At 39.6% G+C, this 24866-nt stretch overlaps 2 protein-coding genes and 1 long non-coding RNA gene across 4 annotated transcripts; 2 read left to right on the top strand and 1 right to left on the bottom strand.

Annotated features, from left to right (window-relative positions):
• Window positions 1-897: 897 nt before the first annotated feature.
• On the top strand, window positions 898-11130 carry LOC309389449 (bcl-2-like protein 15). Its single transcript, XM_081947851.1, has 7 exons — window positions 898-1276; window positions 2518-2562; window positions 3715-3759; window positions 4278-4322; window positions 4838-4962; window positions 9811-10029; window positions 10667-11130. Exons 1-7 carry the CDS (start codon window positions 1159-1161, stop codon window positions 10685-10687), a joined length of 618 nt encoding a protein of 205 aa, XP_081803977.1. The 5' UTR covers window positions 898-1158; the 3' UTR covers window positions 10688-11130.
• On the bottom strand, window positions 10978-12856 carry LOC309389451. Its single transcript, XR_014174947.1, has 3 exons — window positions 12750-12856; window positions 12271-12346; window positions 10978-11084 (listed from the first exon to the last, which is right to left on the bottom strand). It is a non-coding gene; the product is annotated as an uncharacterized lncRNA (long non-coding RNA).
• BCL2L15 (BCL2 like 15) lies at window positions 12358-24520 on the top strand. Of its 2 annotated transcripts, XM_081947852.1 has the most exons (5): window positions 12358-12897; window positions 17854-17892; window positions 18542-18666; window positions 23077-23292; window positions 23984-24520. In XM_081947852.1, exons 1-5 carry the CDS (start codon window positions 12756-12758, stop codon window positions 24014-24016), a joined length of 555 nt encoding a protein of 184 aa, XP_081803978.1. In that variant the 5' UTR covers window positions 12358-12755; the 3' UTR covers window positions 24017-24520. The 2 variants fall into 2 exon arrangements, with proteins under 2 accessions (XP_081803978.1, XP_081803979.1); XM_081947853.1 differs by lacking the exon at window positions 17854-17892.
• The last annotated feature ends 346 nt before the right edge of the window (window positions 24521-24866 follow it).

Here is a 24866-nt window from a genome sequence, read left to right as displayed (position 1 = left end):
TGAAGACATGGGTTGGAGATCCTTGTTTCCTGGATATGAATTCATCTATGAATTATAATATTTCTCAGCATCTATAAGCACAATATAAGAGCCGTGATGGCACAATGGTTAGATTGCAGTACTATAGGCTACTTCTACTTCAGCTGACCACCGGCTGCCAGCAGTTCAGCAGTTCGAGTCTCACCGGTTCAAGGTTGACTCAGCCTTCCATCCTTCCAAGGTTGGTAAAATAAGGACCCATATTGTTGGGGACAATATGCTGACTCTGTAAACCACTCAGAGAGTAAAGCACTGTGAAGCAGTATATAAGTTTTAGTGCTATTGCTATATCATAAGCTCACTGGAGCTGGGCAGCCAAATTTTATTTATATATATATATCTAGACGTTCAGGTAGAAAACAGTGCAGAGCCAAGCTTAGCCAAGTTTTAAAAACAACACAACTCTGTTAGAAGCTAGATGGCGTAGTGTCAAGAAATAACAGAGTTGTCCTTATACAAATTCGAGGGAAAAAGGCAAATAAGTCCTACATTGTTGCCAATAAAGCCTAAAGATGGTATCTAAAGCTGTTAAGGGTCAAGATAAACTTGAAAGGAACTTTATAATTGGAAAACCCAGTTCCTCTTCAATGGTAGGAAATGATTGTGAAATATTATAAAGTTATAAGCAGATGAGATTTACAGTATGCATCTAGAATAACTAAAATAATTTTTGAAAAAAATGCACATTGCAGTTGCTTAATGAGACATATTACTGCTATTATAGCCACATGAAAATGTCTTGGAGTCCAAAGGTTATGTATACAATATCAAATATCAAATTCTACTTCCTTTTAGGCAACTGAGTCTTGAATAGTAGAAGAGAAAGCAATGCTGGACTTGTTATCTGTTTCTGGTAATTAATGTTTCTTATTTATCCCAGTTAACAATATATTTAAATGGCTATGGTGTGGCTACCAATGTATCACAGGAAACATACATAATTTTACTTTGTAAATTATGTTTCCTGTTCTGAGGAGTATCTGCTGAATGTTATATATATTGACCTGTGAATGAAGGAAGCTGCTGGAGACTGTTTATATTTGATCTCTTCTAAGCAACAGTAGAAACAACTCTTAGAAAAATAAGACAGAAACTTCTGTTTGAAATACGTATCTGAACATGAACGACTCAATGACATTTGAGGAACAAACAAAACAAATTGCGGAAGCACTATTTACTACTACTTACTCGAGAAAGCAATATACTTTCCAGCCTTCAAAAATGATCATAATTGAAGGTAATGACAAGTATTTGGAAGAAAATTTGCAGGGGAGTGGGGTGTGTGTGTGGAGTGGCTTTGTTTTTCCCAAATTTTGAAGTCGGGACCAGCAGCTGCATCTATCTTAGAGAAAAAAATAAGTTTGCTACCATAGTGTTTTTGTTAGTTTCTATATGCTGTAGTGCAGGGGTGTCAAACTGGGGGCCCGTGGGTCAGATGCATCACATGCAGGCCACGCCCACCCCAGCTCCGCAAAGACAAAAAACGCCACAATACATCATGTGACATCCAAGCTGCAGTGCATAGATGCTAGTGGAAACCACCAATTTAAAGGATTTGAACCATTTGCCCTCTAATTGATCAGTTACATTTAAATAAAATTTTAAAATTCAATAAGATTTTAAAACTGAATAGTTCTGCTTAAATCTACTGCTTATTAATTAAAACATCAGTTGATTTAATGTGTACTAAAGTTTCAGGATGCTGTTAATTCTCCTGTAAGAGCTACTATTTTCAGCAAGACTATGTTTGCTTCAGTAGCTAGCATGACCATGGGTTGTGCTATATGGGAAAAATGGGATTTATATTCAAGTACATGTTTAAAACATTACATTGGGATGGTTGATGGTGGGACTTTAAAGAGTCAGTTTTTAAAACACAGACAGGCCCTATAACAAAGTCTGTCCTTGAGTTTTCAAAATCCTGAATTGCCAGACTCCTGATTCAGTAGCAGGAAACATGAGATATACATGAATTACTCTTCTTTGTAATGGATGGAAATAGGAACACAATGTAGGAAATCAAGCAATGGTGGTGTTTTCCACAGCCATTTGGTCAATGATCTAATATGACTACCGACATAGGACATGAAAGTGAACAGAAGCAGTCCCCAGATCTAACAGTAACATAAGAACTAGCCTCCAAATTAAAACTGAAACCAGGTAGATCAGTTTATTTTATGCAATCACTTGTGAAATCGTCGTGTGAGGGACTTCAAATTCTGTCTCCGAAACATCAATTGTGAAGCAAAATAATTTAGTCTGAGCATGCTGTTGTTATTTTGAGGTTTATAACCATTGCATACCAAGATGCCCCCTGTACAATATATCTATTACAATGATAATACCCATTAATTTTCCTCCACTTCTTTTATCTTTACAATTATGCAAGCTAGGCTAGCTGAGTGTGCTTCATAGGTAACTTTCCCCCTTTTAGGTTCCTTGACCTCTGAGATAGAAAACTTTCTTTTATCTTCATAGACCTAGAACTGACAAGATACAGGACCTGGACAAGTGTACCTGCAGGTGAGAACTGTGGTTGAGAGCTATGGGTGGGCAAAGGAGTGTCACAGGAACATGTGGAGTAGTGGAAGGTGAATGGGTGCCATGGGAGACAGGGAAGGTGTCACAGGCAGACGCTATAGAGCAGGGGTCTCCAACCTTGGCAATTTTACGACTTGTGGACTTCAACTCCCACAATTCCTCAGCCAGAAGAATTGTGGAAGTTTAAGTCCACAAGTTGTAAAGTTGCTAAGGTTGGAGACCCCTGGTATAGAGCATGGGCAAATAGAAAAGCAGTTCCTAAATCTAATGCTAAATCTAATAACAAAGAAATTGGTCTCCAAATTGAAACCAGGTAGATCAGTTTATTTTATGCAATCACTTCTGAAATCATTGTGTGAGAGACTTCAAATTCTGTCTCAGACACATCAATTGTGAAGCAAAATAATTTAGTTGGAGCCTGTTGTGTACCATTTTGAGGTTTACAACCATTACATACTGCCAGAAGGATAATTTGGGGTTCCAACTCAAGCCGGGGTTGCACAAGACTAAATAAAAATGAGATCCAGATAGGCTGTGAGGAAAGTAGAAATATTTATTCCTAAAAGCAAAACAGCTTGTTTGTCTGGGATGGAGAAGCTTGTCTGGAGTGGGAAAGTTCTACGTGGTGAGAGGCATGTGTGAATGTGTGTGGGTGGATATGTATTCTTGTGAATATATAGTTTTATCAGGAGACTTAATTTTGTTAACTCTATTGTGTTTGCAGACCTTATCTTTTGATATGTGGATTAGGTCTCAGTGACCTTTTTCAGGGTTTGAGGAAGTTTGCTAATATGATTAACTTGGAGACTGATTCTCAGACCTTTGTGGATTCGGTTAATATATTTAAGGGAAAGATTGAAACAGTATAAAGAATAATATATATATATGGATATAAAATGTCTCATGAAACCAAGATATCCACTGGGCAATGTATTTATTACTTTGATAACATCCATCAATGTTATCAAATTAAAGATAACAGCCATCCATTGCTTTTATCTTCACAATTATGCAAACTAAGCTAGCTGAGTGAGCTTGATGGTAACTTTCAATCTCTGCCTTTCTCTAGTCTAGATGATTCCCCCTTTCACTTCCTTGTTCTCTGAGATAGAAAATTTTGTTTTCCCTTCATAGACCCAGAACTAATAAGATGCAGGACCCAGGCAAGCGGGCCAGCAGGTGAGAATTGTGGTTGAGAGCTATGGGTGGGCAAAGGCGTGTCACAGGAATGTGGAGCAGTGGAAGATGTGTGGGTGCCATGGAAGACCAGGAAGTTGCCACAAGCACGCTGTAGAGCATGGGCAAGTAGAAAAGCAGTTCCTAAATCTAATAGTAACATGAGAATTTGCCTCCAAATTGAAACTGAAACCAGATAGGTCAGTTTACTTTATGCAATCATTTGTGAAATCATTGTGTGGGAGACTCCACATTCGGTCTCAGACGCATCACGTCTGAGCCTGCTTTGTGCCGTTTTGAGGTTTAAACCATTTCATACCAATATATCCTCTGTGCAATGTATCTATTATTTTGATGACACATATCAACTTTCCTTCATCTGCTTTATCATTACAATTAGGCAGGCTAGGCTAGTTGAGTGAGCTTCATAGGTATCTTTCTACCTCTGTTTTTCTCTAGATGATTCAGTTCCTTGTTCTCTGAGATTAAGAAAAACAACCACCTTTGTTTTCTCCTCATAGACCCAGAATTGATAAGACACAGGACCCGGGCAAGTGGGCCGGCAGGTGAGAACTGTGCTTGAGAGCTATGAGTGGGCAGGTAATGTCACAGGCAGGCACTAATGGTGCATCAGAGGATGTGGGTGATACAGGGGGATAGGGAAGATGCTAAAGGCAGACAATATAAAGTGTGAGTTTATGGAAAAGCAGCAGGAGCAACTTGAAATTTCCTGCTGGCTGCCCCATTGATATTATGGGAAGCCAGTAGGGAATGTGGAAAATGATCATCATATGACTGAAAGGATGCTGCTTCAACTGCAACTTTACAGACTGGTTCTGAGTCTCTCTCGCACTTTCCTAACTTTGAATAGTTGCTGAACAAGTGATTGTAACCTGAGAATTACCTATATTTTTTTTAAATAAGCAAATCTAAATTATCTTTAGCTACACTTAAGAGGTAGTTAAATGTTAAATGGGACATGTCAAAAGGATTAGAATTGAAATGGTATAGAAAATGAATTAGAATATTTTTATAAGAGACTGAACCTGTAGATCTGTATTGTCTTTCTGTTAACCAACAGTTGATTCTGCAAGCAGTTTTGATCCAGTTGATATTGCCATGTTACTGAGATCCATAAAAGATCAGTACAACGCAGAGATGGAGGGCCATGTACAGGCAGTTATTGCAGAGGAAAGCATAACAAAGGTAATTACCGTATTTTTCGGAGTATAAGACGCACCAGAGTATAAGACGCAACAAGATTTTGAAGAGGCAAATTTTTTAAAAATTTTTTGCACTCTACAGACCTCCCAAAAAACTGCCCATTTTTTGTGAAAATGGGCCCATTTTTTGTCAAAAAAGGGCATGCCTAGCCTTTAGGAGGTTTGTAGAGTGCTCCTGGCGGCTGAGGAGGGGAGAATGATCCAAAAATGCTCATTTTCCGTGAAAACGGGCCCATTTTTTGTCAAAAAAGGGCATGCATAGCCTTTAGGAGGCTTATAGAGTGCTCCTAGGGGCTGGGGGAGTCAAAAACAAGCAAAAAAATGCTCCATTTTTCTCTCATTTGTGCGCTCCCCAGCACTCTGGAAGCCTCCTAAAGGCTATGCTCACCCATTTTTGCAAAGTGGGTTGGGTTTTGGGAGGCCAAAAATGCTGTATTCAATGTATAAGACACACCCAGATTTTCACCCTTTTTTTTTGAGGGAAAAAGGTGCGTCTTATACTGCAAAAATATTGTACTCTCTATGTCAGTGATGGTGAACCTTTTTTGGCTCGCGTGCCAGAAGTGGGGGGAGCACAGGGGGGTCGAGTGCGGGCGTGCCGCACCCATAATGCAACGCGCGACCCCCCCAGTGCGCATGCGCGCACAACGCGCGACCCCCCCATTTTTACATTTTTTTGCCCTCCCCAGGCTCCAGGGGCTTTATAGGAGCCTGGGGAGGGCGAAAAGAGCCTCCCCCGACCCCCCGGAGGCTTCAGGGACTGCCCGGAGGCTTCCCTGAAGCCTTTGGAGCACTTAAAACCACCCTCCGAGCAAACCACAAGTGACTTCCGGGTTGCTCGGAGGGTGGTTTTAATCGCTCCGCAGGCGTCAGGGAAGCCTCGGAGGATCCCTGAAGACTTCGGAGCGCTTAAAACCGCCCTCCGAGCAAAACTTCGGAGCGATTAAAACCACCCTCCGAGGTTTGCTCGGAGGGCGGTTTTAAGCACTCCGAAGTCTTCAGGGATCCTCCGAGGCTTCCCTGACGCCTTCGGAGCGATTAAAACCACCCTCCGAGGTTTGCTTGGAGGGCGGTTTTAAGCGCTCTGAAGTCTTCAGGGATCCTCCGAGGCTTCCCTGACGCCTTTGGAGCGATTAAAACCACCCTCCGAGCAACCCGGAAGTGACTTCCAGTTTGCTCGGAGGGTGGTTTTAAGCGTTCCGAAGGCTTCAGGGACGGTCCCTGAAGCCTCCGGGGGGACAGGGAAGGCTCTTTTCACCCTCCCCAGGCTCCTATAAAGCCCCCGGAGCCTGGGGAAGGCAAAAAAATAGCTTTTAAAAAGGTGAATTCAGCTGGCCAGCGCGCGCATGCGCGCTGGCCAGCTGACAGGGCAGTGCCTCGCGTGCCCTGACAAATGGCTCTGCGTGCCACTTGTGGCACGCATGCCATAGGTTCGCCATCACGGATCTATGTAGATGTAAATTTTTCCAGAATACATTTCTGCTGCCTCATAGATGCAAAATGTTTTACATTGGCTACTTAGAACTGTCTTAGTTTGATATGTTTTATGCTATTTTTTAAAAATAGTAATTTTGTTGAATGTTGCTATTAAATCAGTACAAACTTCAAAAAAAGAATAAAAAGGAAAACCAATTTCAGAAAAGAACGCAAAATAGAAAAGAAAGAAAAATAATATAGTAAAATAGAAAAATATAAAGAAATAAATTCCCCTTCTATATTCCAAGTATAAACAATAACTCAGTACCTTCTCTTAATACAATAAATGATCTGTTCTTCCCATATGTCATCTCTTATCTGTAGAAAAAAAATCATTAGGACCTTATTATTAGCAGAATTAACAACATACCTATATAACCTGAATCACATAAAATAACTTTATATCCCTTCCTTATACTTTAACAACATTAATCTTTAATCTCTTCAAATAATGTCCTAGAACTTGATTTATTTTTATTTTTTTATCTGACCTTTCTCATAAAATCCTTCAAAACTAACAAAAGTCTCTTTTGTAAATCCCATATAGGGATATATCCCATATCCAAGCCACTCTTTTGGTTCATTATTTGTACATCCCTCTTAATTATTAAGCCGTTACAGTTTCACTTGCATGTTTGGTCTAGTGGTTAAGGTGCAGGAGATGGTGAGTTCCAGTTCAGTGTTATTTAGCCTGGTATCACCTATACTATACCTGTGCATTCTCGCCTAAATGTAGAACCTTACTTTTTTCACCATTTCATTTTGCCCAATGAACATAGTCCCCAATGTTCAAGTTTCTTAAGATCCTTCTGTATCTTAAACCTATCTTCAGGAGTGTTGGCTATTTCTACTAGCTGAAAATTTGATGAGTTATCCATCTATCCCAGTGGTGGGATTCAAAAATTTTCGCTACTGGTTCGGTGGGGCTGGCTAGGTGGGAGGCATGTGATTGAGTGGGTGTGGCCAATGTGACATCACTCACACCCACGCCCACTCAGTCACATTTCCCCCCACCTAGCCATGCCCACAGGAAAAGGCAGGAAACTTTTTAGGATTTTTCCCTATCTACCCCCACCCTCCCTTCACTAGTCACCCCTGCTTCCTCACTTCCTCCCTCACTATTGCCTCTTTGGTTGCTTATCTTATGCAGCGGTTGGTCCAGTCCAGAAGGTAAGCTGACCTGAGTTTTTGGCGGCTCCCATTCAGCCGCCATTTCTGGGAAACAGCTGGATGGTAAAGAAGCTTCCCAGCTGCTGACGCTTTGCATACCGGCTCTCAATGAGGCTAGCGGCTGGCCGCAGACCGCTGAAAAGTCTTCCGGTCGGCAAAAAAGCAGCTGCCGTCGCCACCATCTTCTTGGTGCATGTGCATCCCATCCAAGTGGACTTGCAAGGCAATGGGATGCACATGCACAAAAAAGATGGTAGTGACAACAGCTGCTTTTTTACAGACCGGAGGGCTTTTCAGCAGCCAGCCGCCAGCCTCTTTGAGAGCCGATATGCAAAGAGGCAGTGCAAGCATGCGGTGTCTAGATGGGCAGGGTGAGTAACTGGTGACAGGGGGAACCAGTTTGGGAGCATGGCCAGCTGGCCATTGTACTGGTTCTCCAAACTGGGCAAAATTTCTGCTGCCAGTTCGGGCAAACTGGTGTGAACTAGCTGAATACCACCTCTGTTCTATCCCCTCATCTAAATCATTGATGAAGATGTTGAAGAGTACTGGGTCTAAAACAGCCTTGGGGTACCCCACTTCATATTTCCCTCCATATAAATGTGGTTCCATTGAGGATACACGTTGAGTGAGGTTGGTCAGCCAGTATGAATCCATCTGGTGGTAAGGCTGTTTAACCCACATTTTTCTATTCTGTCAAGTAGTAGGTTATGGTCTACTTTAACAAATGCCTTACTGAAGTCCAAGTAAGTTATATCCACAGCATTCATAATTTTGTCACTTTATCAAAGAATGCAATAAAATTTGTCTGGTATGATCTGTTTTTGACAAATCCAAGTTGGCTTTTGGTTATGACTTTGTTTGCTTCTAAGTATTTACAGATTCGTTGCTTGATTATCTTTTCCAGAATCTTCACAGGTATTGAGGTCAGGCTGATAGTTCTATAGTTTCCTGGATCTATTCCCTCCCCCCCCCCTTTTTTTTTTTTGAAGATGGAAACTACATCAGTTCTTTTCCAGTCCTCTGGTAGGTCCCCGGTGCTCCAGTTCTTTGAAAGATATAGTTCAGTAATTCTGAGATCTCGTCTGCCAGTTCCTTCGGAATCTTGGGATGTAATCCATCTGGTCCTGGTGATTTGAACTCATCTAGAGTGAATAGGTGCTCACTTACCATTTTCTTGCCTACTTTAATCTTTATTTCCTTCTAGTTCCCTCTAGTGTCCAGTCTTCAGAACACCATCCGATCGTTTCTTAAAGAATTCAAAATTCTTTCTTTCCCATGGAAATGAGTTTTATGATTAATTTCAAATCTTACTTCAAGCCCATCAGAGTCCTTAGTCCACATGTAACGTTCCAAAATCAAGGTGACCTTAGTGACCCTTTTTTCTTTAAACTACTTTCACCAAGGATTGAGAGAACCTTACTCATGGCCCTAAAACTCATTGTGAAGGTTCCTAATAGCTAAAAAGCAGTTAAGCAATTTCCAAAAGTGATTCAGAAATGAGGTTCAGTGAGCCTTATGTCCGTATCCACGGGTGTCAAAATCATCACGTTACATTGCCATGGAGCAGTCAAAATGAACCTCCAAGCAAACCAGAAGTGACTTGCAGTTTGATCGGAGGGTCGTTTTGAGTGCTCCGAAGGCTTCAGGGACCTTCAGGACGCTTCCCTGAAGCCTCCAGAGCAGTCAAAATGAACCTCCGAGCAAAGCGGAAGTCCGTTCCCAAACTTCCTGTTTGCCTGTAGGGCTGGTTTTTTGTACTCCGGAGTCATCAGGGAAGCTCATGAAGCCTCCGGAGGGCCTCCGGGGAGGTGGGGGGGGGGCTCTTTTCACCCTCCCCAGGGCGAAAAGCCTCTGGAACCTGGGGAGGGCAAAAAATGGCTTTAAAAAAGGGTGAGCTCAGTTGGCCAGTGTGTGCATGTGCGCTGGCCAGCTGACAGGGCAGCGCCTTGCGTGCCCTGAAAAATGGCTCCGGGTACCACCTGTGGCACGCATGCCATAGGTTCGCCATCACTGCCTTATGCATTATGATTGTCAAACAATTTTGTTGCATAAGTTGTACAAAATAGACCTTTAATGTTATTTTAAAATATTTGATTTAAATTTTAAGGTGAGCTGTTTCCCGCCAAATGTTGTCTTTCAGTAGTTGCATTTTATTAAAAAAATATTCATTCTATATTTACAGATAAAGAAATTCGGAGAAGTAGCAGAATCTCTCACCAGGAATTGGATCAGTCAAACTCCTGGGCTAAAGCCTAAAAGAGCTTCTCTAGCTGTTGCTGTGAAGTTGTTTGAAAAACTTATAAAGAAAACTCAAGGAGATAAGGGCCAGATAAACATAATCACAGAAACAATGAACAGAAATCCTGAAGTGAGAAACGATATTGAAAGGCAAGGTGGTTGGGTAAGTTACATTAATGTTTAACTGACTTAGCACTTGGATAGATTGCATTCAAGGGCAACCTTCAAAAGCTCAGAAAACAGAAAAAATAACTAGCAAAACAACATGAATTACTATTCCATTAATTCCAGTGAGTAAACTTATTAAACAGTTAACAATCTGGAAACACAACATGAAATTTTCTTTAAAGATTTATTCCTCAGTTTTAATATTTCTGAATGTAAAATTCTACATGTAAATCAATCTGCACTAATACAAAATGATCCACTCCTTTCTCACATGTCCATGAGTACAAAGTCTCTTCTATCCTGATTCATGGATGTCACTAATCTGCAATCCCCAAACAACAAGCAAAAGGAGATGATTGCTGAGGACAGGAAGAGACAAGGCAAGCTCCTTCCATATTTAATGGATGGGACTATATCCTTATCTTGTGCAATGGTATTCCTTGTGAGTATTAGATATGGGGGCAAATACAGTGGCATCTACTGATATCATCTTCAGGTCTTAAATCAAAATCCCAATGTATTTCGCAACAATGGATTTCAGGATCTTTACTATATACTTTGGAGAAAGGTCATTTATTGCTCCTTCCACCCTCATCTGATTAGCAATATTTTTCTTTCTTTCCTTTTTTTAGGGTAATCTTGGAAGCCCATAATTCCTTGGTTCCAATATGAAAGACCCATGTGCTATTTTGGAAGAAATAGAGCTGGAGAGTTGCTTCAAAACTGGAAATGGAACTGAAAATGAATTAAAAAGGCTAAATACAATTTTGTAAAGAAACAACATAAATGCAATTAATTTTAAAAGAAATTTACAATAGCTTGGTTGTCATTACTATTAAATTGTCAGTTAAGGAATTTCATAGGTAATTCCTGCAGCCACAATTCCACACAATACATCTCACCAATTTACAGTGCCCTGCTTTAGTAGATCATCAATTCCTTCGTCCTATTAATATATTCCTGTTTCATCCAAAGGAAATGTCTCTATCTGGGAAGACTGGAGCATTACTTCCATCTCGTTTTCCTGGGTTGTTAGTTGGTGTCAGTTCTCTATATGTAAACATTAGCAGGATAAAATGTCTCAGGAAAAGATTGTAAAGCATATTATAAAGCTTGAACTAACCATATTGGCATGTGAAGAAGATAGTTACGAATATCTAAGAATAAGAAAGATAGAAGAAATATGGCTTATTAAAGTTCAACACTATGTATATATACGTAGCTTATCTGGAAACTTATCTCATTTGAACCAAATGACAATGGTTTCCCTTCAATTTATTATTCTGATATGATCTATATTGCTCATGTGTACTATCTACCATCTACATATAGCTATAAGGTATAATTGAGTTATAAACCTAAATTACTTAACAGTAACTGGTATGAAGCATTTTGCCTTATAGACAGTTGCACAATGTTATCTAAATCTCATGTGCATGTTTTAATTCAAAGCAAGCCTTAGAAAGGAGAAAAGAAGCTGGGTTACCCCCCTTGCTGCCTTGTGGCTGAGAATAACATTCCATTGAAAAGATTAATTAGGTTCCTTGAAGCCTTTTATGGAAAACAATATTTTGGGAAATAGGTTCTAATGTCCAAGAAAGGGAGAAGAGCTTTATTGTCATTAAGTAGCTCCTGGAGCATGAGGAACACAGCTGATGCTTCTTTGCAGGCAGGAAAAAAAGCCTTTTTCTCACTAGTATAGCAGAGCTTGAAAATATACAGGCACAGAAGCCTATTTCACATGCAGTTTAATAGTACTAAATGCTTTGGCACTGTGTTGTGACGTCAGAAAGGTGTGGGTGTAAAAGAGGACTTTTGAGTAAATATCTCCACTAAAAGTGAAGTTGTCTTCAATCTGCCATTGCTTCCCCGGAAATGCCTCTCAGAAGGCAATGCTCAGGAGGTGTTGAAGACCTGTTTATATCCCTGGGCTTGGGGTCCTAAGAGTGTGAAGGACTCAGTTTTCTGGTTATGTTAACATCTATGGATTATAATATTTCTCAACTGTGATAAGCAGAATATATTCACACATTCAGGCAGCCAATAAAATAAAATAAAATATATATTTAGAAGTTCAAGTAGATAACAGTGCTGAGACAAACTTAGCTGATCTCTAAAGGCAATGCAAGAGAACTCCCGGTTAGAAGGATACAACTTTGGGGGTGGGGGAGCGAGGGGGCGGGGGGGGAGGCAGTATCAAATGAGTTTCACATTGTTGTCAATAAAACCTACATACCAATAGATGGATCCATAAAGTTGTTAGGGGTCAAGATAAAGTTGAAGGGGACTTATGGAAGATGTATAGTATGCATCTAGAATAATTGAAAGAATTGTTGAAAAAATAGATATCTATTTAGTGAGAGATATTACTGCTATGGCAACGACATGCAAATGCCTTGGCGTCCAAAGGTTATGCATACAATATCAAATATAAAATTCTACTTCCCTTTACTCAACTGAGTATCTTGAATGGTAGACGAGAAAGCATCGGTGGACTTGATAATCTGGACGCTTCTGGTAATTAATATTTTGTCGTTATTATGGATGACGATATCTTAAAATGGTGATGGTGGGACTACAGATCACAGACAACATAAATCATTATATTCTGTAAATTATTTCCCATTCTGACCTGTAAATGAAGGAAGTTTCTGGACACTTTTTATGTTCAATCTCTTCTAGACAACAGAAGAAAAATAAGTTTGAAATACATACCTGAAGATGAATAACTCAATGACGTTTGAAGAACAAACAGAACAAATTGTGGAAGCCTTGTTTACTACTCTTTGTTTAAAGAAGCCACGGGAAGAAGTAACTGATCGATGCCTGGACCTAGACTATGAACCTAAAATTCAATTCCAAGGTATAAGAGTTTTTTTCTAAAGTAAGTTATGATGAGGGAGGGCAAAGGGGTGGGTCTGTATTTCCAAATTTTGAAGGCAGGACCAGCTGCTGAATCTTCTTGCTTGGAGCAAAAAAAAAAAAAAGTTTGCAATCGGTACTTTGCAAACTTTTGTTAGAGACCAAAACTAGTTTATTTAGGCCATAGTGCATAAACACTAGTGGAAACCACTAATTTTAAAGAATTTTAGCCATTTGTCATCTAATTGATCAGTTACATTTAAATAAATATTTAAATATTTATTAAAACCAAATTTTAAAAAATTCTTGCATTTAAGAAGCAAGAAGAACTTGCTTCTTAATTCTGAACTATGCCTGTTATATCAAAAACTTCATTCTTAAGGCATAATAATATTCCAAAACAAAGTTTTAAAATTGAATAAAAAGGTAAAGGAAAAGGTTCACCTTGCACATATGTGTTAGTCGTTCCTGACTCTAGGGAAGTGATGGTGAACCTATGGCACGTGTGCCACAGGTGGCACGCGGAGCCATTTGTCAGGACACGCGATGCGCTGCCCTGTCAGCTGGCCAGCACGCACGCACGCACTGGCCAGCTGAGTTCATCCTTTTTAAAAGCCATTTTTCACCCTTCCCAGGCTCCAGAGGCTTTATAGGAGCCTGGCAAGGGCAAAAAGAGACTCCCTCCCCGGAGGCCCTCCAGAGGCTTCATGAGCTTCCCTGAAGCCTCTGGAGTGCAAAAAACTGGCCCTACGGGCAAACCGGAAGTTCAGGAACGGACTTCCTGCTTGCTCAGAGGGTCATTTTGACTGCCCCGGAGGCTTCAGGGAAGCCTCTTGAAGGTCCCTGAAGCCTTCGGAGCGCTTAAAACGACCCCCCAAGCAAACTGGAAGTGACTTCTGGTTTGCACGGAGGGTCGTTTTAAGTGCTCCAAAGGCTTCAAGGAAGCCTCCTGAAGGTCCTGAAGCCTCGGGATGGCTTCTGGGGGTGGGGGGCTGTTTTCACCCTCCCCATTCTCCTATAAAGCCTCTGGAACCTGGGGAGGGCGAAAAAAGCATGCAAAAATGGGGGAGTCGCGCCTGTAGTGTGCGCATCCGTACTGGGGGGGGTCGTGCATTGCATTATGGGTGCAGCACGCATGCACACGAACCCCCTGCACTCCCCCCACTTATGGCACGCTAGCCAAAAAAGGTTCGCCATCGCTGCTCTAGGGGGTGGTGCTCAACTCTGTTTCAAAGTCAAAGAGCCAGGACTGTCTGAAGACATCTCCGGCATGATTAAATGTCGAAGGCGCCTGGAACACTGTTACCTTCCCACCAAAGGTGATCCCTATTTTTCTACTTGCCTTTTTACATGCATTCAAACAGCTAGGTTGGCAGAAGCTGGGACAAGTAATGGGAGCTCACTCTGTTACGCGGCGCTAGGGATTCGAACTGCCAAACTGCCGACCTTTCTGATCGACAAGCTCAGCTTCTTAGCCTCTGAGCCACTGCGTCCCTTAAAATTGAATAATTATGTTTTAAATCTACAGCTTATTAATTAAAACATTAGTTGGTTTTGGTAAAATAATTTTCTGGGTCCTTTTTCCAAGTCAGGGTATCAGAAATGAGATGCAAGGCACGCTGATGGTAGGAAGGAAGTGACCCTTTTATTCTCATAAGTAAAGAGGGATAGTTCTTGGTGGTAGGCTACAGAGGATGGGGGTGTTTGGAACAACTTTTTATAGGGAAATGTGGCTCTTTTTGTTTAAGTATGTGCATGTAATCATTTGTGCATGGGGTGGATGAGAACCTGACTGTTCCACTGTATCATTATGGCCAGGGGGCAATTTTAATCATTTTTTTTCTATAACTGTAGGCTTATTTTCTGTCTTGTATATGGTGTCTAGTTATCTCTTTTGTGGGTGAAGGGAAGCACGGGCATAGAGGTTTTGTCTTTTTAAATTTCCTTTGCCAGGTTGATCGGTTTCAGCTCTTTGTTTTGGCTGATTGTGCTTTTTGTGATTTTTAGTTACATTGTATTTATTTGCCTGCAACATAGCTTATTGCCCCCTTTGACTTATGGATGGCTTTGAGACAGTGGAAATGGGTACTATTCTTTTACAATAAGTTTTGATTATTTCCACAGGTAAATGTATACTACTGTAAAGTTTCTGGATGTTGTTAATTCTGCTGTAGGAACTTTTCAGCAAAGTTCTCTTTGCCTCCCCTGCTCGAATGATCATGAATTGTGCTATAGTGGGAAAATGGGACTTGTACTCAAGTACATATTTAGAATATTAAATTGGGATGGTTGATGGTGAGACTTTAAGGAAGCAGGTTTTAAACAGGCAGCCCTCTAACAAAGTCAGTCAAGTTTTCAAAATTCTAAACTGCTAAACTCTTGATTCAGTAGCAGGAAAGATAAGATATATATGAAACATACATACATACATACATACATACATACACATGTATGTATGTATGTATGCATGCACGCATGCACGTATGTATACACACTGCCCACACCCCGTAGTTCTATCTGATGGGGCTCAAGATTGACTTTTTCTGTTTTGTTTTTCTGTTTTGTATTTTATTCCTATTGATAAAACATAATAAATGTATACAGGAAGAAGATTGACACCGCCTTCCATCCTTCCAAGGACAATAAAATGAGGACTCAGTTTGTTGGGGCAATATGCTGACATTGTAAACTGCCCAGATAGTGCTGTAAAGCAATATGAAGTGGTATATAAGTCTAAGTGCTATTGTTATTGCTATTTATTCTTCTGTGTAATAGCTGCAGAAAGGAACACATGTAGGTAATAGGGAAATGGTGGCCATTTCGTCCAGTCTTTGCAGATATCATGGTTATTGTGGTAAGACATGAACGTGAGTAGAAGCAGTCCCCAAATAAATAGTAATGTAAGAATTGCCCTCAAAATTGAAACTGAAACCAAATATATCAGTTTATTCTATGCACTGACCTGTAAAATCATTGTGTGAGGGATACCAAATTCTGTCTCAGACAATCTGCTTCAATTGTGAAGCAGATAAATTAGACAGTGCATGGTGTGGGACATTTTGAGGTTCACGATAATTACATACCAAGAGGTTACCTGTGTAATGTATCTATAACTTTGTTAATATCTATTAACTTTCTTCCACTGCTTTTATCTTCACAATTATGTAAACAGGGTTAGTGGAGTGAGCTTTCTACTTCTTCCTTTCTCTAGATGATTTCCCTTTTCATTTTGTTCTCTGAGAAAACTTTGTTCTCTTCATAGGCCCATTAGTGGAGCCCCAGGGAAGGAGCATAGCAGGTAAGAACTTTGGTTGAGAGCTATGGGTGGGTGAGGGAGTGTCACAGCGTGGCGGTAGGCTACAGAGGATGGGGGTGTTTGGAACAACTTTTTATAGGGAAATGTGGCTCTTTTTGTTTAAGTATGTGCATGTAATCATTTGTGCATGGGGTGGATGAGAACCTGACTGTTCCACAGTATCATTATGGCCAGGGGGCAATTTTAATCATTTTTTTTCTATAACTGTAGGCTTATTTTCTGTCTTGTATATGGTGTCTAGTTATCTCTTTTGTGGGTGAAGGGAAGCACGGGCATAGAGGTTTTGTCTTTTTAAATTTCCTTTGCCAGGTTGATCGGTTTCAGCTCTTTGTTTTGGCTGATTGTGCTTTTTGTGATTTTTAGTTACATTGTATTTATTTGCCTGCAACATAGCTTATTGCCCCCTTTGACTTATGGATGGCTTTGAGACAGTGGAAATGGGTACTATTCTTTTACAATAAGTTTTGATTATTTCCACAGGTAAATGTATACTACCGTAAAGTTTCTGGATGTTGTTAATTCTGCTGTAGGAACTTTTCAGCAAAGTTCTCTTTGCCTCCCCTGCTCGAATGATCATGAATTGTGCTATAGTGGGAAAATGGGACTTGTACTCAAGTACATATTTAGAATATTAAATTGGGATGGTTGATGGTGAGACTTTAAGGAAGCAGGTTTTAAACACAGACAGGCCTCTAACAAAGTCAGTCAAGTTTTCAAAATTCTAAACTGCTAAACTCTTGATTCAGTAGCAGGAAAGATAAGATATATATGAAACATACATACATACATACATACATACATACATACATACATACATACATACACATGTATGTATGTATGTATGCATGCACGCATGCACGTATGTATACACACTGCCCACACCCCGTAGTTCTATCTGATGGGGCTCAAGATTGACTTTTCCTGTTTTGTTTTTCTGTTTTGTATTTTATTCCTATTGATAAAACATAATAAATGTATACAGGAAGAAGATTGACACCACCTTCCATCCTTCCAAAGGACAATAAAATGAGGACTCAGTTTGTTGGGGCAATATGCTGACATTGTAAACTGCCCAGATAGGGCTGTAAAGCAATATGAAGTGGTATATAAGTCTAAGTGCTATTGTTATTGCTATTTATTCTTCTGTGTAATAGCTGCAGAAAGGAACACATGTAGGTAATAGGGAAATGGTGGCCATTTCGTCCAGTCTTTGCAGATATCATGGTTATTGTGGTAAGACATGAACGTGAGTAGAAGCAGTCCCCAAATAAATAGTAATGTAAGAATTGCCCTCAAAATTGAAACTGAAACCAAATATATCAGTTTATTCTATGCACTCACCTGTAAAATCATTGTGTGAGGGTTACCAAATTCTGTCTCAGACAATCTGCTTCAATTGTGAAGCAGATAAATTAGACAGTGCATGGTGTGGGACATTTTGAGGTTTACGATAATTACATACCAAGAGGTTACCTGTGTAATGTATCTATAACTTTGTTAATATCTATTAACTTTCTTCCACTGCTTTTATCTTCACAATTATGTAAGCAGGGTTAGTGGAGTGAGCTTTCTACTTCTTCCTTTCTCTAGATGATTTTCCTTTTCATTTTGTTCTCTGAGAAAACTTTGTTCTCTTCATAGGCCTAAAATCAGTGAAGGCCCAGGGAAGGAGCATAGTAGGTAAGAACTTTGGTTGAGAGCTATGGGTGGGTGAGGGAGTGTCACAGCCAGGCACTATAAAGCATTGGAAGGTATGTTGGTGCCATAGGGGGACTGGGAAGTTGCCGTAGGCAGACAATATAGAGCAGGGGTCTCCAACCTTGGCAACTTTAAGCCTGGAGGACTTCAACTCCCAGAATTCTGGGACTTAAAGTCTGCCAGTTTTACAGTTCCCAAAGTTGGAGACCCCTGCTATAGAGCATAGGCAAGTGGAAAACCAGCAGAAGCAACTTGCAGCTTCCTGGCAGCTCCCCCATTGACTTCACTAATGGGAAGCCAGTAGGGAATGTCAGAATTTATGATCACACGACTATAAGGATGCTGCATTAACCGCAACTGCACAGACTGGTTTCAAGTCCCCCCCACCCCTTGTTCAGCACTTTCATAACTTCAAATAGCTGCTGAACAATTGGTTCTAACCTAAGAATTACCTGTATTTGTTTTAGATAAGCAAATGTAATTACTCTTTAGCTAAATTTAAAATGTAGGCAAAATGGCATATGGGACATGTCAAAGGGGTTAGAACTGAAATGGAATAGAAATTGAATTAGAATATTTTTGTATAGGGAAAGAACCTGTAAATCTGTATTGGCTTTATGTTCACCAACAGTTGATTCAGCAAGCACTTTTGATCCAGTTGCTATTGCCGAGTTTCTGACATCTATAGGAGATCAGTACAATGCAGAAATGGAGGACCCAATAAAGGCAGTGATTGCAGAGGAAAGCAAAACAAAGGTAAATACCTTCCTAAGCTTTGTGGTCAAAATCCATCAGTTTCAGTTTACCATTAACTAACAGAAATTATCTATGTAGATGTAAATTATGCCAGAATACATTTCTGTGGCCTCTTGGATGCAAAACATTTTATATTGGCTGCTTTCATCTGTCCCAGTTTGATCTGTTTTATGTTCTGTTTAAAAAATAGTAATTTTGTTGAATGTTACAATTAAAAAGGTATAAACTAATTCAAACTTTAAAAAAAAGAATAAAAGGAAAAACCAAGTGCGAAAAAGAAATAGAAATAGAAAAGAAATAAAAATGATATAGTAAAAAAAGTAAAAGAACTATATAAAGAAGTAACTCACCTCTCCATAACAGGTATAAACAATTTTAGTAATTTATTACCTTTTCTTAAAATACAACAAATTATCTGTACTTCCCAATATCTTGTCTCTTACCTATAAACAAATCCTTAACACCCCCTTTATTTTAACCAGTGTTAACAATATACCTATATAACTGTAATCACATAAAATAACCCTTATCCCTTCCTTTTACTTTTAAGAATCTTAATCTTTCATCCCTTCATATAATGTCCTAGACCCTGATTTCTTTTCATTTTTTTCTATGTCCTTTCTCACAAAATCCTTCAAAACATTAACAAAAGTCTCTTTTGTCAGTCCCATATACGTAGGAAAGCTATCTAGACCACTCTTTTGGTTCATTATTTGTACATCTCTCTTAATTATTAAGACATCACAATTTCCTTGCATGTTTGGTCTAGTGCAGTGTTTCTCAAACTTGGCGACTTTAAGTCCTGTGGACTTCAACTCCCAGAATTCCCCAGCCAGCTATGCTGGCTGGGGGATTCTGGGAGTTGAAGTCCACAGGACTTAAAGTCGCCAAGTTTGAGAAACACTGGTCTAGTGGTTAAGGTGCAGGAGACTGTGAGTTCCAGTCCTGTGTAATAGGCATGGAGATGAGATAAAAGAAGAACTAGAAATTTATTTTAAGAGAAATCAACAACTTGAATAATGAAGATGTAGAAGTGAATTGGAATGAATTTAAAAATGCAATAGTAGAGATAACAAACTCAAAACCAAGAGAGAGGTACCACAAGAAACAACAGTGGATGACAGATGAAATTCTTCATCTTATGGACGAAAAAAGCTCTTATAAAAATAAAGAAAAATACAATGAATTGCAGAAAATAAATTAGAAGAAAAATTCATCTGGCAAAAGAAAAGTGGTTTGCAAAGAGATGCAAAGAAATAGAAGAGACAGAACATATGCATGATAATTTCAATTCACACAAAAAAGTGAAAGAAGCAGCAGGCCTCTACAAAAAGAAAATCAACAACTTAGTTGACAAGGAGGGGAAAATTATCTTAGATAAGGATGAAAAACTAATAAGATGGAAAGAATATACTGTAGAACTTTTTGAGGACACTAGGGATAATATTGATAAGGGAAACATAACAACTGGACCAAACATCATTATGAAGGAGGCTGAACATACAAGAAAAATAGGGAAAACAAGAAAAGCCATAGGTCCTGATGATAGTCCAGTAGAAATTTTAAAATTTTAAAATTTTGCTAGAAGGCAATGGGAAGACATTTTTACTGCAGCTCTTCAATTGAATTTATGAAACAGAAAAGATACCAAACGATTGGCTAAAGTCAACTTTTGTGACAATCCCCCCAAAAATTAATGCAAAGAAGTGTACTGAATACACTTAATAAGCTTAATGATCGACTGAATTCTGCAATAATCTATGATCGGGATTTCTCCTACAATTACTTTGGCTTTAAGACCCTGGAGTGCTCCTATCTTCTGAAAATCAATTCTAAAGTGGCCGAGCGTCCCCAGCACATGCTGATCAGGGTCTCGGTGGGCATCCACAAGAATGACATCGAGGCGGCCATTGAGACCTACAACCTTTTGTCCGAGAAGTGGTTCACCCACGCTTCCCCCACCCTCTTCAATGCCGGCACCAACCACCCTCAGCTCTCCAGCTGCTTCCTCCTGTGCATGAAGGACGACAGCATCGAGGGCATTTACGACACGCTGAAGCACTGCATGCTCATCTCCAAGTCCGTGGGGGGCATCGGGATGGCCGTGAGCTGTATCCGGGCCACCGGCAGCTACATTGCTGGGACCAACGGCAACTCCAACAGGCTGGTCCCCATGTTGAGGGTCTACAACAACACAGCTCACTATGTGGGCCAAGGGGGAAATAAGAGATCCGGGGCCTTCACCATCTACCTGGAGCCCTGGCACTTCGACATCTTTGAGTTCCTCGACCTGAAGAAGAACACGGGGAAGGAGGAGCAGAGAACTCAGGACCTTTTCTATGCACTCTGGATCCTGGACCTCTTCATGAAATGGGTGGAGACCAACCAGGACTGGTCTCTGATGTATCCAAGCGAATGTCCCGGTCTGGATGAGGTCTGGGGAGAAGAGTTTGAGCGGCTCTACGAAAGCTACGAGAAGCAAGGCCGGGTGCGCAGAATGGTGAAGGTCCAGCAGCTCTGGTACGCCATCATCGAATCCCACCTTCATCGCCAGTGTTAGATCGGGCAATGGATAGGCAGACACAGGCTAACAGTGCAACAGCTCTTTATTAATAGCAACAACAAGTGTGAACAATCCAGGAAAGTCTGGGTCTGACAGCAGCCCTTTTATAGGGAGCTGTCAGACTCTCATCCAATAGGATCAAACCTCTGTTCCCGCCGGAACAGAGGACCTAGGAGGAAACCATGCTTACTATTGTAAATATCTAACAAACATGATCACCAATGTCCGATGGCACAAGAAGAAGAAGTTATAGGCATGGAAGACAGCTGGGTGATCTTGAGCCAGTTATTCTCTCTCAGCCCAATTCACCTTACAGGGTTGTTGTTTTTGTAGGGAAATGGGGGAGACGTATTAGGTATCGACCACCTTGAGTTATTCATAAAATTTGAAAAGTTGAAATATAAACAAACAAATAAATATCCAGTGTAGTATCTTATAGCTTTTCCTTTTAAAATTTCCTTTTAAATCAGTCTCAGCCTTGCCTGATAAAACTTGTTCCTCTTCCATAATATCTTTTAAGCATAGCCTTTCTATAATGGCAGAGATTTTTAAAATTAACTTTTGGTCCATTGTTCACAAATATTCTTCAATCCATCTAATGTTGAAATATTTTGCTCCATTCTGTACTAGTAAGTCAAATTAACTGTTCTTCTCCCTTTATTATAATCCTTCATTCCTTCTAGTTCCCTCTAGTGTCCAGTTTGCTGCCGATTCTGCGACCCGGGCCTGAATTCCACTACTGGTTCAGCCAAACCGGGCCGGACCGGCAGCAACACACCTCTGACTCGGTGTTACGTTTTCAAGAGCAGTATGGTGTTTAGAGCTATGAGGGATCTATTTAGATCAACAGATTAATATAACAAACAATAATTATATGATTCAAGGCACCGCAGTTGCCACTTATATCCCTGTTCTTTCATCTTATTTTATTTCTTTCAATTCTTATTTCACTGTCTATTTTTCATTCCTTTGCTATTTTAGGCAGCAATAAAAAGGATGCTGTAGAATCTTCTGAATAATTTATCCATAATCCTTGTACTTTCATTTTTATTATCTAGTGATTAGCTTTAGTCAGGAGTAATATAAAAACCAGAGCAAGACGTCAATGACTCAAGTCCAAAGCCAGGAGGGCACTCCTCCATTGACAATGGTAAACAAAAAAAAAACAGTCAAGACTCAGCCCAGAGACCCAAACAGAGAATTTTGTATCAGAAATCAAAGTTCAGAGGGTACAATACAACAAGGTAAGATCAATCCTGGGAAAGCCTGAAAAATAGACTAAGGTTTTGGAATGATGTCCCCCCTCCCCCCAAAAAGCTAATATGGATGTTGTAATGATTGACTGTTATTAGGCAGGGCTGATTCAGAAAGCAGAGATAGTAGAGGTCACCCCTCTTAAGAGGAACTTGTTCCAAGGTAAACATTTTAAAATAATCTGGCACTTGTGTATCTCTCACTTTCAATGGAATTACGTTGATCGTCTTTGTGTTAGGCTTTCAGTCTAAAATTAATGAGTAGAAGATGATTCGACCAAGATCTCATGTCAAGTTTTGATATCATTATTTCATATTTGCTTGTCTCTTCAGCAGCTCTTGATCTTCACCTTTTTCTAAGAAGGGACTGGTTGGTTCATGAAACGTAGACAAGTTTAAGCTTTAATTGAAACACCTTAAGCATTGTGATTGTCAAATAATTTTGTTGCACACGTAGAACAAAATCGATATTTGATCCTATTAATAAATATTTAATTCAAATTTTAAAGTGAATCAGACCTGTTGCCCACCCTAAATGTTGTTGTTTTACAATAGTTGCATTTTATTTTTGAAATATTTACTCTATGTTTACAGATAAAGAAATTTGGAGAAGTAGCAGAATCTTTCAGCAGCATTTGGATCAGTCAAAATCCTGAGCTAGAGCCTGAAAGAGCTTTTCTAGTTGCTGCTGTGAAGTTGTTTGTGAAATTTATAAAGAAAACTCGAGATCACAGTCAGATAAACATACTCACAGAAACAATCAACAGCAATCCTGAAGTGAGAAGCTATATTGAAAGGCAAGGTGGTTGGGTAAGTTACATTAATGCTTATTTGTGACTTAGCACTTTGGTAGATTGTATTCAAGGCCAACCTTCAAAAGCTCAGAAAATATAAAAAATAACTAGCAGAACAACATGAATTACTGTTCCATTAATTCCAGTGGACAAAATTATTAAACAGTCAACAGTTGTTCATTGGAAAGTATGACTGTTGTAGTCCGAACCAATCTGAAAGCACCACACGGAAAATTTTTAGTGTCCTATTTTAAAGATTTATTCCTCAGTTTTAACTGAAATATATCTTAATGTAAAATTATAAATGTAAACCAATCTGCACTAATACAAAATGATCCACTCCTTTCTCACTTGCCCATGAGTGCAAAGTCTCTTCTATCCTGATTCATGGATGTCACTAATCTGCAATCCTCAAACAACAAGCAGAAGGAGATGATTGCTGAGGACAGGCAGGGACAAGGCAAGCTCCTTCCATATTTAATGGATGGGACTATATCCTTACCTTGTGCAATGGTATTCCCTTTGAGTATAAGACATGGAGGTAAATACAGTGGCGTCTACTGATATCATCTTCAGGTCTTAAATCAAAATCCCAATGTATTTTGCAACAATGGATTCAGGGTCTTTACTATATACTTTGGAGAAAGGTTATTTATTGCTCCTTCCACCCTCATCTGATTAGCAATATTTTTCTTTCCTTTTTTTAGGGTAATCTTGGAAGAGGTCTAAACAACCCATAGTTTCTTGGTTCCAATATGAAAGACCCATGTGCTATTTTGGAGGAAATAGATCTGGAGAGTTGCTTCAAAACTGGAAATGGAACTGAAAATGAATTGAAAAGGCTAAATACAATTCTGTAAAGAAACAACATAAATGCAATTAATTTTAAAAGAAACTCACAATAGCTTGGTTGTCATTACTATTAAATTGTCAGTTAAGGAATTTCATAGGTAATTCCTGCAGCCACAATTCCACACAATACATCGCACCAATTTACAGTGCCCTGCTTTAGTAGATCATCAATTCCTTCGTCCTATTAATATATTCCTGTTTCATCCAAAGGAAATGTCTCTATCTGGAAAGACTGGAGCATTACTTCCATCTCGTTTTCCTGGGTTGTTAGTTGGTGTCAATTCTCTATATGTAAACATTTGCAGGATAAAATGTCTCAGGAAAAATATTGTAAAGCATATTAGAGAGCTTTAACTAACCATATTGGCATGGGAAATAAATAGTTAAGAATACCTAAGAATAAAAAAGATAGAAGAAATATGGATTATTAAAGACTATGTAATATATGCCTTATCTGAAAACTTACCTCATTTGAACCAAATGAATTCCCTCAATTTTATTACTCTGAGATGATCTGTATTGCTCGCATGTAGTATCTACACATAGTTATAAGGTATACATGAATTGGAAATTTAAATTACTTAGCAGTAACTGGTATGAAGCATTTTTTACTTATGGAGAGTCCTTTCTTTTTTAATAGAGATGGCAAGACTGACTGTTCCCTTCTTGCTTGAAAATATTTGTTTTTGATCAAATTTGCACTTTCATATGTCAACCTCACACCCTTCAAATGTGTTG

The sequence above is a fragment of the Natrix helvetica genome (genome assembly GCF_964273705.1).
Source record: "Natrix helvetica genome assembly, chromosome: 3".
NCBI classification, from domain to species: Eukaryota; Metazoa; Chordata; class Lepidosauria; order Squamata; family Natricidae; genus Natrix; species Natrix helvetica.
This window is presented reverse-complemented; position numbering and strand designations above follow the sequence as displayed.

What these genes read in the sequence shown, in the direction of transcription:
- BCL2L15 (XM_081947852.1), top strand. Translation starts at nt 12,756, where the DNA reads ATGAATAACTCAATGACGTTTGAAGAACAAACAGAACAAATTGTGGAA. An exon ending in ACCTAAAATTCAATTCCAAG is followed by an intron (nt 12,898 to 17,853) that starts GTATAAGAGTTT and finishes TTCTCTTCATAG; the next exon opens with GCCTAAAATCAGTGAAGGCC. An exon ending in TTGAAAGGCAAGGTGGTTGG is followed by an intron (nt 23,293 to 23,983) that starts GTAAGTTACATT and finishes TCCTTTTTTTAG; the next exon opens with GGTAATCTTGGAAGAGGTCT.
- LOC309389449 (XM_081947851.1), top strand. Translation starts at nt 1,159, where the DNA reads ATGAACGACTCAATGACATTTGAGGAACAAACAAAACAAATTGCGGAA. An exon ending in AAAAATGATCATAATTGAAG is followed by an intron (nt 1,277 to 2,517) that starts GTAATGACAAGT and finishes TTATCTTCATAG; the next exon opens with ACCTAGAACTGACAAGATAC. An exon ending in CAGAGGAAAGCATAACAAAG is followed by an intron (nt 4,963 to 9,810) that starts GTAATTACCGTA and finishes CTATATTTACAG; the next exon opens with ATAAAGAAATTCGGAGAAGT.